The 14,080-nt window shown below is 40.6% G+C and overlaps 1 protein-coding gene across 1 annotated transcript in view; it reads left to right on the top strand.

The window, feature by feature from the left end:
- The window catches only part of LOC145413837 (uncharacterized), a 62,407-nt gene extending 49,309 nt beyond the window's left edge, over positions 1-13,098 (top strand). The window contains exons 23-24 of the mRNA XM_080283502.1: positions 1,587-1,658; positions 13,010-13,098. Coding sequence (XP_080139628.1) covers positions 1,587-1,658; positions 13,010-13,098 — 161 coding nt within the window. The remainder of the gene's footprint in view (positions 1-1,586; positions 1,659-13,009) is intronic.
- The last annotated feature ends 982 nt before the right edge of the window (positions 13,099-14,080 follow it).

The following is a 14,080-nucleotide window of genomic DNA, read 5'->3' as shown; positions in this document are numbered from 1 at the left end:
CTCAATGTTATTTGTTACGATATAAATGGTTTACTCTGTATGTAAATGATGCTGTATTTCGGGTATCAGGAAGGGAAGCTAGAGGGATCGATTAGTAAACGTGCGTGTGTGTGTGTGTGTGTGTGTGTGTGTGTGTGTGTGTGTGTGTGTGTGTGTGTGTGTGTGTGTGTGTGTGTGTGTGTGTGTGTGTGTGTGTGTGTGTGTTAAACTTTAAGAAAGCATGTTGAGAAGAGTGGTCATGACATATGAGGGGACAGTCAGCTCTCTGTATAGCCTTGACTATTAATGTGATGGAGAATGTGAGACAGATTCAGTATCTTTGAAGCATATTTAGCAAGGAGGGCAGGGCAAGCTGGACTGAGGACCCAGCAAGGTAAACACGGGTGCATGAAGCGACGATGAAAGGTATGAATGTGAGTCTAACAGAAGAGATCTGCAAGAGTGTGCTGCTGCCAGGGTCGGATTAAAGAGGAGGCTACTGGGGCTTTAGCCCTGAAGCCCCAGCCCAAAAAAGGCCCTCACAAAACAAAGCGAATACTGATCTTAGAAACCTCATGCCTTTAAAATGGAAAGAACAGCAGATACTGCTGTGCGTACTGTACAGGGTATAGCTTAAAAATACGATACTGTTAGGTGTCTATACTACTGAAGTCTGCTAGCTAACATTAGTCGTAATTTTTTAAATACATAAATGCCAAAAACTGCTCTGCCTATCTGGGGGGAGGGGGGGGGCTTCACAAGATGTTGTGCCCTAGGGCCCCCACAACGCAGTCCGACTCCAGCTGGTCTCAACTTTGACTTGTGAAAATGACAAAGTCAGAGTTTTAGGTAAAAGTCATGACTAAGACTGAAGGTGTTGGAGATAAGTTATATACCTGTGGAGGGTATTTGGAGCTACCTTGGGAATACAACAAAAGAACAAAGCAATGAATGGCCCGGGCCTATGCAGACAAAATGGAAGGGAGAGAAGACGAATGGTGAAGGGGAATGTCCTTAAGTGTTTTGGATATGGTTATAAATATAATACAGTTAAAAAGTGCGAAGTTAACAGAGTTACAGAAGTGAAACTGGTAGAAATATGTTTATATGACGAAGAGTCGGATGCATGGGGGAAAGCGGTAGTAGTGGTGGAGTGGAAAGAGTAGTGGACTGGAGATTACGGTCACGATGAAGGGTACATTTTGAGGATTTGATATCGTCATGTTTACCGCTCTTCCATATGACTCTCCACTGACACGTCACAAAAACATTCCCTCTGATACGATAATATCTATATGAAATATATCTTGCAAAGTACCAGATGACGTGTAAAGGATGCAAGTGATCACCCTTCTGTTGGTGTGTCGTAGGTGGGCTACTGAACCTTGGAAGGGGCTTCCTAACCTGTATCCAAATTTCCAGAGAAGTAGTTACATAAAGGAATAACAGTATGACATGCTTGACTCTGCCAAAATTACCTAGTTTCGTGTAGTAGAATCTATCCACTGAGACTTCTTCCATCACCTCTGCTCTGCACTGATTATATATGCTAAGTATAAAACACTCATTTGTTATGCTCTGACAACTAACTGTGCAATGCCACACAGGGGAATACTACGAAGGGAAAGATCGCAACGCCTATGCTCACAGCAAGTCATCGAAATACATTTATGGTCCAGGTTAGTCCACGCTGTCTTCTGTATATATATATATATATATATATATATATATATATATATATATATATATATATATATATATATATATATATAATTTTTTGTATCAAGGAATGATCGTGGAATATATTATTTCAAAGTAAGCATATAGGAACAGGGAGGGCGATGATAGTTCGGACACTTTCATTTAAAATATTTCTAAAAATTCAGATTTAAACAGTAGTGCAATCATGTTTATGTTAAAATATTGCCTCATCATTTGGTTCTTCATCCTGATAATATTAAACCCTCAGCCCTTTTCAGTTTTAAGCTTTAGTTAACGAAACACAGGTTTCTAAATCGTCCGAACCATCGCTACCAGTGGTGATGGTTCGGACAGAAGGGTGGGATGGTTCGGCTACATGTATTACTTGGCACACTTAAATTTATGTTAGTTGGATTGGCTAAAAACAATAATATATCAATTCAAAGACATCTTATTTTCCTAAAGTACAAATTTAGTGGTAGATGGGGACACACCATCCACTCACTCCATGTAGGGCTGCTCTCGGGTGACTGCCTTTTCCTTTCTTCTTTCCTTCCTCCCTCTTCTTTCATTCCATTTCTTTCTGTCTACGAATGACTCTATACTGAGTGACGCGCCAAGTGGTTTCATGTACACCAGGAAACCATTTACTACGCTGGGTGGTAACCTTATAACCAAACTATGGCGACTGGTGGTTTAGAGGATAATTAAGATGCTCCAGTTAGATTTAGCCTGTGTAGGTTTGTATCCAAGGGATGATTGGGGTTCATTGCTCAAGTAATGCCACTCAGGGATGAGTGAGGCTGGTCACTCATCTTAAGTGTCAGGACCAACTTGCCATGCCCCCGGGCACCTACGCTCCTCATGGGGCAACAAAGGATTAGATGATGTATGTATTGTATGTATGTATGATGTACAGAATTAAACTTCAAAATCCAAATGAACTTCCTTGTATGTTAAAAATTAATAGGCCTATTTAAAAACTGAAATAAGCTTCACCAGAATTATGGATAACTGACTTAGCCTCTTACTTTCTCCTTTAACATAATGTATACTTGGCTTCCTTTCTCTCACATACAGGCACAAAATTTGACTCCTACATCCAAATTAATCTCTTCATAATTGTTCCAAAACGTATTTTGTTAAAATTCATCGGAGTTATGGATAACTGATTTAACCTCTTACTCTGTTTAAACTGATGCATAACTAGCCTCTCTCTCTCTCTCTTTCTCTCTCTCGAATACTGAAATCACTTCTCACTTTCCAGGCCTCTATTTCAGATTTCAATCTCTCGTTTCATCTATTTACATCCCTATTTCTGACTGACTGATTAACTTAAGACTTTCTTAATGCATACTGTAGCCAGGGATCGTTTGGACTCGAACGAACCATCCCCCTTCTCAACTGCCCGAACCATCCCCTTCCTCAGCTGTCCGAATCATCCCTAATCTATATAATTAACTGATGGGTACCCGCATATTTCACACGAGAGATTTTAACATTAGTTGATGATAGCAATATCTTCTACTTGTAACACAGATTCACAATAATAATGCATAATTAGCTGCTTAACATATTTATGGAGGTAGAGCTTACAATATACACTCAAATAACATAGGAGGTAAAAAAAAAAAAAAAAAAAAAAAAAAAAAAAAAAACTGACCTGGTTCGAAGAGTATGGCGTTTATGGCTTGTTGCAAGTTCCGTGTGGTCGAAGCAAACAAACTCTTGCATTTTCACGCAAGACCTCGTGGCCTTAGGTCCCTTATGTTTCTCAGGAAATGCACTGTCCGAACTATCCCACTGTACGAACTCACTAGACCTTAGTGCGAACCATCACAGTTCTCCCCTACTGTATTCTCCTACGTATTTTCTAGCACACAACAAAATCTAGAAGAGTACTTTAATACACAGTGTTCAACGATTACCAATACACGTGTAATGCAGTATTTATTGTTCAAGCAGTGCGACTGATCTGCATGATATCAGTTCACTCCCAAAATTTCAGCACCTTTAGATACTTCATGTATGTACGTTACTTTAAGGCTTGACACTGAACTTGTATGCATCACAATTAGCCCATTTATCTTAACCAGCGCCACAACCGGCGAGGGGCAGTCTTGATAAAATGGATCTCTTCAAGCTTACTGTTGCTGTTCATCGATGTTCCTTCCTCCCAAGACACACCATCCTTCCTCATGTTCTACGCTCTCCTACCTTATCTCTCAACCTATTTCTTACTTGGTCCTCTTCGCCCTCCAGCCATCCCGTTCTCATGGTTTCTATTGGTCAGCCTCTCATTTTTCTCCATGTGGCAGAACTATCTACCTATACAGCCAGGCGCCATAATCCCGAAAGGGGTGGCCGTTTGTCTTTGGGTTACGGTAGCTGTTTTACGAGGAGCGCCACTAACACTCCGCCAATCACTGAGTTCCGCGTAATTTGCGTGGCCGCCACCAGGGGCCCGGGGCTGCGGTAATGATGTTGATACACTACACCCGACGCCCGTTCCTTTTGAAATCGCCCGATGAATTCCGAAAATATAGTGCCATGGCCCCCTGCTTAGCTTCTGTAAAGGCAGGTTTTGGCGAGAGAAAGTTTAATCCCGGATCGCGATAAAGTAGCTCCCAACGGTTGATCCTGTTTTGGCGAGGACAGTCCCGGTCTTAGACTGGAGAATCTGGAGTGACAGATGATCTCGGAATCCGGATCGATCTGAGGCAGTCTACCCACAGCCACCGTGGACTGAGCTGGGCGATCCTAGATTGTGACGTCACACCAAGTATAGCGTCAGCTCCTACATTAAAAGTACCGTTTTTTTTTTTTTTTTCAATAATATACAATACAATGCTACTGCCGGTTACTAAGGTGGGTATGAGGGGGTTCAACTGTGTTTGGTTTCATCAGTAACGGGACCGTATTGCTGAAAATGAGAGCAGAAGTACTACTGAACTTTCAACCGCCATCGTTTTGTTTACAATCAGGTGGGGCACTGGGGTGTCGCCATGGCAACAGGACAGGCCGATCAGAAACTGTTGGATGTTTTGGTGTGACCTTTCTGGACCAGCAATCTGCCTCGATCGTAATCCGATTGTACTGACCCCGCCAAAATAGGCCTTAAGCAACAGAGAAACAGAAACAGCAAGCTAAGAACATTGTTTCAATTTCATTACCATGGTGGAGGCGACGAGTGCGGGTGTCTCAATGTGGCGGCCAGTCACACGCTCGCTGCGGATAGCCCCTCCATACTATTGATAAAATGGATCTATGCCGCCAACGCACTTGAAAAGCAGGATTGGTTATAAGGTTGTCACCCAGCGTTGTAAATGGTTTCCTGGCTTACAGGAAACCATTAGGCTTGTCACTCAATGTAAAACCACCTGATAAAAAGGAAGAGTAATAAGAAGTGACAGGAAATGGGAAAAAACTGGAAGAGGGCAGACACAGAAAAAGAATGATGAAGCAGAGGAGGTAGGCAGCACCATGTGTAGTGAGTGGATGATGGTCTTCACCACCTACCACCAATGTGGCAGTACTACCTCAATGAATTTCTCAACTTTTCCCCATTAAATCAATCTGCACCACAGTCTGCAGAAATACGTAGATATTTTTTTTTTTCCTGACACAACAACTGAACAGTTCTTACCTCTAAATTTTGCTACTCCAGCATTATTCACTTTCACTACTGTATCCTAGTCTTGAACAAGTGCCTATCACGCAACGCTTTCTCTGCTGCCATGCTTGCATTTCTCTATATACTGTACTTGCATCACTAGTTGTCAGGTATATGAGTGGTGCATGCCTTCCTTCTTATTGCTATACCCGTGCTCGCAGACCAAAAGCGGGTGTTACAGGTATGTTTTAATGTGTGTGTGTGTGTGTGTGTGTGTGTGTTCTTACCTAATTGTTCTTACCTAATTGTATCTTTACAGGGATGAGTCAAGCTCGTACTGTCCCGTGTCTTAAACCATATTTATCGTACATATCCTTAAAATTGTGAATTGTTTTGGCACACACTGTTTCATTCGGTAGTGGATTCCACTGATCAATTGCTCTATTTGGGAAACTAAATTTCCTCACGTCTTTATCACCTCTCTTCTTAAGCAGTTTTTTGCAGTGTCCTCTTGCTGATGCTTTCCCATAGGTTAAGTAATCATTTATGTCTATTTTCTCCTTCCCTGATATGCATTTATATAGCATAATCATGTCACCTCCTTTCCTTCTCTCCTGTAGTGTTGGTAGATTCAGTTTATTTAGTCTTCGTAGCTTAGATCCCTTAAGCTTGGTACCCATCTTGTAGCGGCCCTTTGAACTTTTTCAATCTTGTCTATGTGTTTTTTGAGATGAGGACTCCAGACTACTGATGCATACTCCAGGGTTGGTCTGAGGAATGATGTTATTATCTTTCTTAGCATGTCATCATTTATTTAAGTGAATGCTATTCTCATATTTGCAAGCAGTGTACGAGTATATACATGTTCCATACCTTCTCACTGATGTGGTCTGCCGAAGATAGTCTGTTATTGATAATCACACCTAGGTCTTTCTCTCTTTCTGATGTGTATAGGGTTTTATTTCCTAACGTATAATCCCAATCAGGTCTTTTTCCACTTTTACCAAACTTGATTACATGACACTTGTCCACATTGAATTCCATTTGCCATGTATTACTCCATTCATGAAGTTTATTTAAAAATCTTCTTGTAGCTCTTTACAAGAGTCTGTGTTAGTAATTCTCCTTTGTATTTTTGCATCATCTGCACACACATCTGTGTGTGTGTGTGTGTGTGTGTGTGTTCTTTCCTAATTGTTCTTACGTAATTGTATCTTTACAGTGATGAGTCAAGCTCGCGCTATCCCGTGTTTCGAACCACTTTTATTATACTTATCTTTAAATTTATGAATAGTTTTGTCACACACATTGTGTGTGTGTGTGTGTGTTCTTACCTAATTGTTCTTACCTAATTGTATCTTTACAGGAATGAGTCAAGCTCGTATTGTCCCGTGTCTTAGACCATATTTATTGTACATATCCTTAAATTTGTGAATTGTTTTGGCACACACTATTTCATTCGGTAGTGCATTCCAATGATCAATTGCTCTGTTTGGGAAACTGAATTTCCTTACGTCTTTATCACCTCTCTTCTTATGCAGTTTTTTGCAGTGTCCTCTTGCTGATGCTTCTCCATATGTTAAGTAATCATTTATGTCTATTTTCTCCTTTCCTGATATGCACTTATATAGCATTATCATGTCACCTCTTTTCCTTCTCTCCTGTAGTGTTGGTAGATTCAGTTTATTTAGTCTTTCTTCGTAGCTTAGGTCCCTTAAGTTTGGTATCCATCTTGTAGCGGCCCTTTGAACTTTTTCAATCTTGTCTATATGCTTTTTGAGATGAGGACTCCAGACTATTGATGCATATTCCAGGGCTGGTCTAATGAATGATGTTATTATCCTTCTTAGCATGTCTTCATTTATGTATGTGAATGCTATTCTCATATTTGCAAGCAGTGTATACATGTTCCGTACCTTCTCGCTGATGTGGTCAGCCGGAGATAGTCTGTTATTGATAATCACACCTAGGTCTTTCTCTCTTTCTGATGTGTACTGTATAGGGTTTTATTTCCTAACTTATAATCCCAATCAGGTCTTTTTCCACTTTTACCAAACTTGATTACATGACACTTGTCCACATTGAATTCCATTTGCCATGTACTACTCCATTCATGAAGTTTATTTAATTCTTCTTGTAGCTCCCTACAAGAGTCTGTGCTAGTAATTCTCCTTTGTATTTTTGCATCATCTGCAAACATATTCAGATAGCTCTCATTTCCAGTGTTACTGTTTATATCATTTATGTACACTAGAAACATGATTGGTGCCAGCACCGAACCCTGTGGTGCTCCACTAGTCACTTCTTTCCATGATGAGTAGTTTCCTCTTAGTACTGTCCTCATTTCTCTTTTTATGAGAAAGTCTTGCATCCAACAAAACAGTTTGCCTCGAATTCCTCCTTGATGGTACAGCTTCCATAAAAGTCTTTGGTGTGGTACTGTGTCAAAAGCTTTCTTGAAATCTAAATAGATACTGTCCACCCGTCCTTCTCTTTTCTGTAATGTTTCTGTAACTCTATCATAGTAGCTTAATAGATAAGTAACACATGATTTTCCCTTTCTGAAACCAAACTGTCTTTCTCTTATCATAGTGTGTTCTTCTAGATGGTTTACCCAAACTTTTCTTTTCAGCTTTTCCAGTATCATAGAACACTGGTTAGTGATACTGGTCGGTAGTTGAGTGGATTTTGTCTATTCCCTGTCTTGAATAGGGGAAGAATGTTTGCTTTCTTCCAAATAGCAGGTAGTTTACCTTGACCCAAGGATTCCTCGAATATTAAATATATTGGTCTACTTAACTCTTTTGCACTTTCATGTAGCACCCAACATTAAATTTCGTCAAGACCATTTGCTTTTCCTTTGTCTAATTTATTTAATTCCTCCTGTATTTCTTTTTCTGTTATTTGTATATCTTGCAGTATGTGTGGGCATACATGTACCATATCATCTCTCAAAATTATTTTCTTCTGTAAAAACTGATTGGAAATTTTTATTTAGTGCTTCACAAATATCTTTCGCATGTGTATAGATGATCCCCTCGTCTGTACTGGATTGTATTTTATCTTTAACTTCGGTTTTGCTTCAGGTGTAGCTGTAAAATAGCTTCGGTTGATCACAACTTTTATTTATGATGTCATCCTCAAACTGTCTTTGGGCTTCTCTCCGTATTCTTGTTTAATCTTTTCTTGCCTGTTTATAGTTGTTATATGCTCTCCCACTATTGTGTCTTCTGTATCTGTTCCACAACAAGTCTCATTTTTCTTTTGATTTCTTACATTCCGTAGTAAACAATTTCTTTATTTTCAATTCTGTTTCCTTGTGCTGTGGGATGTAACTTTGGACTCCTATTTCATAAAGTTCACAAAATTTTCTATATATAATATTTAAATTTTGTCCTCTGAGCTCTTTTTCCCAATCTATCTTTAAGAAGTACTTCTTTAGGTCAAGGTAGTTGCCCTTTTTGTAGTTTAGGCTCTTTTTGTAACTTTCATTACTAGTAACTATGTCATATGCAATCCCAAAGTTGCAATTTAATAAGCATGATCGCTTTTGCTGAATGGAAGGTAATACATTATATTGCCAATATCATTTTCTTGCCTAGTAAATATAAGATCTACTACTGATGGATCATCAGGCCCTCTTTGTCCGGTGTTTTCTTTTACATGCTGTTAGGAAAAAACTCCTGCACAAGATCCAGGACCTCAACTGAGTGCAAGAATTATCGTGCCATAAGTTTATTGAATGTGGAAGCGAAGGTATACGGAAGAATTATTACAGAGAAAGCAAGAGAGATAGACGTCCTAGTGAGTGATGGGCAGGGTGGCTTTAGGAGTGGTAGAGGATGTGTGAATCAAATATTTGCGATAAGACAGATAGTGGAGAAGGCCTGTGAGAAGGACCATAAGGTGTTTATGGCATTCATGGATCTGGAAAAAGCATACGACAGTGTAGACAGAGAAGGATTGTGGAGAGTTTTGCTCATGTACGTTGTAGATGGTGCAGTAAACTTCTAGGTGCCGTTAAGAGTTTTTATGATGGTGGTGAAGCATGTGTAAAGGTAAATGGGCATCTAAGTGAATGGTTCACGATCGGTGTGAGCGTGTGACAAGGTTGTGTGATGTCCCCACGGTTGTTCAATATATACAGTATATGGATGGGGTGATGAGAGAAGTAAAAACACAAGTAATGGAGAGAGGGATGGCGTTGGCAATGAATGGTGATGGAAGGAATATCTAAAATTTGTTGAATGCTGATGATGCAGTACTACTTGCAAATACCGCACAAGAACTTGGTAAACTAGTGCAGAATTTTGCTGATGTCTGTGAGCATCGTACCTTGAGAGTAAATGTAGAAAAGAGTAAAGTGATGGTTACTGAGGGAGAATATGAATCCCACTGTGATGTTACAGCGGGTGGAGAAAAACTGGAATTGATGAGAGAGTTCTAAAACCTGAGCACAGTGACAGAAAAGAGAGGATAATGTGAAATAAAAAAAAAAGTGGAAAGTAGAGTGACACAAGGAAGGAAAGTAGCTTGTATTATGAAGGCCTTGATAAGAAACAGAGGCTTGAGTGCTGCAGCTGCGCAAGGCTTACAAGAAGGAGTATTAGTGCCAACTTTATCACATGGATGTAAGACAATGGTGTGGCATGAAAATGGAAAGTCAAGAGTAAGAGCAGTGGAGATGGGACTGCTGAGGAATGTATGTGGAGAACAGAGAGTAGATAGGATACGAAATAATGTGATTCGTCAGAGATGTGGAGTGGGGAAGTCTGAGGACACCAGAATCAAAGAGAGTGTACTGAGGTGGTATGGTCATGTGGGGAGAACAGATGACAATAGACTGGTGAAAAAGGTATAGCTGAGCGAATTTAGAGGAGGAAGGAGGCGAGGTAGGCCAAGAAGGTGGAAGGATAAGGTGGATGAGTGTGTGAGGAAGACAGGTATGGAAGTCGGTGAGGCTAGGGGCTGACAAGAGCTCGAGCTGGCTAGATGAATGTTGTGAGAAGTGCATGATCAGGGATTTGGCACCCCTTTTTAACGTAATAGCATCCTGAGTAACTCTGTCGGATACGTTTATGTGAAGCTACAGAATGTGGTGAATGTTTTTGGCGTATCAGATAGAGCCAGGATTCCGGGAACTTGAATGGTGAGTGAATGGAAGCGTGGCCCATTGGACTGGGCAAACTTATACTGTTTGGAAGTGCTACTCCTCACCCTGCCCTAGGGTAGGCAAAGAGGTCCAGATGATTATATATATAGATAGATAGATAGATAGAGAGAGAGAGAGTGTGTGTATATATATATATATTCGTACACGGGTGAACCAGGGTTCGCAACCCGCCCGGGGTAATAAACTTTGGGAGCGTTCACTCGGCCACGTACTGCATTGGCAGACACAAGGAGTGCTGTGGTTGAACCAGTGTCTCATACCATAAAGTATGCTTGCACCCACTCGGCTTGCGCGGGCCGATTACACTTGATTCACAGACTACACACACACACCCAAAGCCAGTCCAACACTACACTTACACTTACAAGCACTTTTCACCCTATATACAATCTACCAAACAGCCTAAGCCACTTGGTAGAGATACATTGGCTGTATCATCACGACTTCGGTCGGGATAGGCCGGTCCTGCAGAGGATACTCAAACGGCTGATGATATATATATCCAATCCTATGTCGCCCCATGAGGAGAGCAGGAACTCGGAGCTAACATTTCAGATGAGAACAACCAGCCTCATTCATTCCTGAGTGGCATTACATGAGGCATAAACCCCAACCATCCCATGGATATAAACCTACTCAGGCTCAGTCCGACCCACTAAACCACCAGGCGACATAATTTTGTTATATGGTTATCACGCAGCGTAGTAGTTTCCTGGTGTACAGGTAACCATTTGGCTTTGTGTGTGTGTGTGTGTGTGTGTGTGTGTGTCTCTCTCTCTCTCTCTCTCTCTCTCTCTCTCTATATATATATACCGGTATATATATTTAGCGAAGAGTATGTATGAGGGTCCTAAGGCTGCAGTGCGTGAGGATAGTGAACTCAGTGAGTTTTTCCATTTGAAGGTTGGGTTGAATCAGGGATGTGTCATGTCTTAATGGTTGTTCAATCTGTATATGGATGGGGTTATAAAAGAGACACAAGGTAGGGCAGTGGATGTTGGAGTGGCCCTAATGAGGGAGGGCAGTATTTGGAAACTCCCTGTACTGCTTTTTGCAGATGATACTGTGTTGTTAAGTGAAGACGAAGGGGTGTTGCAAGGCTTGGTAGATGAGTCTGGGAGAGTATTTAAGAAAAGGAATCTAAGGTGTATGTAGGGAAGAGTAAAGTTATGGTCTTCGAGAGAGGTGAAGTCAGTGAATGTACAGTGAGGCTGGATGATGAGGAAATGGAAAATGTGAGTACGTTTAAGTACTTGGGTAGTGTGATGAGTAAGGATGGAAGTTTGGAGGGTGAAGTGCTAGAAAGGGTACAACAAGGAAGAAATGTTGCTGGTTCCTTGAAGGCAGTGATAAGAAAAAGGGAAGAGAGCATGGAAGTAAAAAAGTTATTACATGACAATATTGTGATACCAACCCTAACGTATGGAAGTGAAGCTTGGACCTTGTTGGAGGGACACAAGTCCACAGTGAGAGCAGTGGAAATTAGTTATTTGAAAGGAGCCTGTGGAATCACATGGAGAGAGAAACTGACAAATGAGGAAGTGAAGAAGCGTTGTGGTGTGGATGTGGCTGTGATAGGAAGCGTTAGGAGAAACACACTGAGGTGGTTTGGCCATGTGGAGAGGATAGAGAGTGAGAGACTGACAAGGAGAGTGTATGTGAGTGAGGTGGAGGACAGAGGAAGGGTAAGGCCAAGGATGAGATGGAGGGATGGAGTGGAGAGGTATACGAGAGAGGAGGGTGTGAATTGGGAGCAGGGCAGTGAAATGGCAGGGGACAGGGTGACGTGGAGGTGATTTGTTTGTGGCCACCCCGTACGAGATGAAGGCGTCTGGCAATAATATATATATATATATATATATATATATATATATATATATATAAACTTTCAGCAAGATGGTGCCTGTTACACCTCATTCTTTCTACAGCCAGACAGTTTTATACGGCTTTGGGGAGACCTCTTTTGGTGAAGGGGTTAAAAACAGTACACAAACCCCTTCATTAAGATGTCTTTAAATCATAATCTTGCAACTGCCACACATTTTCACTCCGGTTAGGGTAGACCTCTTGTGGTGAAGTGGTAAACGGATCTAAAGGAACCAAAATATGCTGGTTCAGTACAGAACGAGTGTGAAGGATCTGGATGGACTTCAAGTTTTAGAACGGACAAAGTGGCCCGAGCTGACCTCTGAATTAATCTGTTGCTTTAGTTCATCAGAATAATGACTGGTTAAAGTGTTGTTACTCGCATGTTGATGCTGTTGAAATGCAGGTACTGTATGATGTTGACAAGCACAATGTTTTTAATACTGTACTTTCAATACCCCTACCACTCTCTTTCTTTGCTGATTTTATTTTTCACTTCATCAACCAAGCTACCTTCTTTGTTCTCAACTTACATATTATCCTCTCTCCATTTCTGCCCCATTTAATTTCATTGCACAAATAATGAATATGACTGTGAAACGCTGATTTACATTAAGCTTACCATACTGTATTAGGTTATTACAAAGCTGGTTACTCTAACATCTGTTTTTGATCAGGTGACATGGCTGGGCTTGCATGTGGTATGCTGGTGTCATCCATTGCCCTCACCTTCGCTGGAGTCTATCTCTACAATAAGTACAAGTAATAATGTCTAAACACTAATCACCTTTATGCTACTGAAAATTAATAAAAATAAATTTCTTATTCTCAATAGTCGAGATCTCTGACCAAGTGAAAATAAGATGTACTGTATGGGATATATTTCAAAGCACCTGCAGCAATAATAAAGGATATAGGCTAGTGGGTAAAAACCAATGGGAATATGTACTGCTGGAAAGCTTATGGCATAATTTCACTGTAGCTATAAAAAATAAAGCTTGAATTCTTTCATTTGGTAATCTTGGTCACAATGTAAATACTGTTGTATATTATTACTGCATCTTCCTCTGATTCTCAGTATATAAAATAGCTGTATGAGCACTACCTTTAATATACAGTACATAGTATGACACAACTGTACTCATTAAAAAAAAAATCAATGTACTTATACTAATGCAGTGGCACTACATTTTTGTAAAATATTTCCATAGTCATGTATACTTTTACGTAATGCATCACTGCACTGTAACCATCTCCATACTCTGTAGTCAGCTATTGTGATTAAATCTGTTTGTAGGTTTTTATTCTTTTCCCCTGGAGGGGGGGGGGGGAAGAATACCACCCATAACCTTGTTTGTCGTATGAGTCAGCTAAGAGGGGTCTTTTTGTCTCCAGTCTTTCTCTCCTGTCTGTCCTCATACCTCTCTTCTTGATATTTTCTTATTTCTCCTGGCCTTTATTTTCCCTCTATTCCAACATTGCAATATAGCCATATTACAGCTTGGTGCTAGTTCTTCATTATTCCTTCCTTCTATCGGTAATTCTGTTAAAACTTTCATGAAGGCACAGTGATGCTGAATGTGCTGAATGATGTGAAGCATGGGCTCTATACGCCTGAGACTAGAAAAGAGTGGATGCATTGGAAGTCATGTGCCCAAGAAATATACGTGGGGAAAGGCAGTATGACACTGACAAACAACACAGTTGGAAAGAGGTGTGGAAGGAAGGCAGATCATGGTGTGTTGAAG

Source organism: Coenobita brevimanus, chromosome 97, assembly GCF_032717465.1.
Source record: "Coenobita brevimanus isolate Jiangsu-jjx chromosome 97, ASM3271746v2, whole genome shotgun sequence".
Taxonomy (NCBI): domain Eukaryota; kingdom Metazoa; phylum Arthropoda; class Malacostraca; order Decapoda; family Coenobitidae; genus Coenobita; species Coenobita brevimanus.
This window is presented reverse-complemented; position numbering and strand designations above follow the sequence as displayed.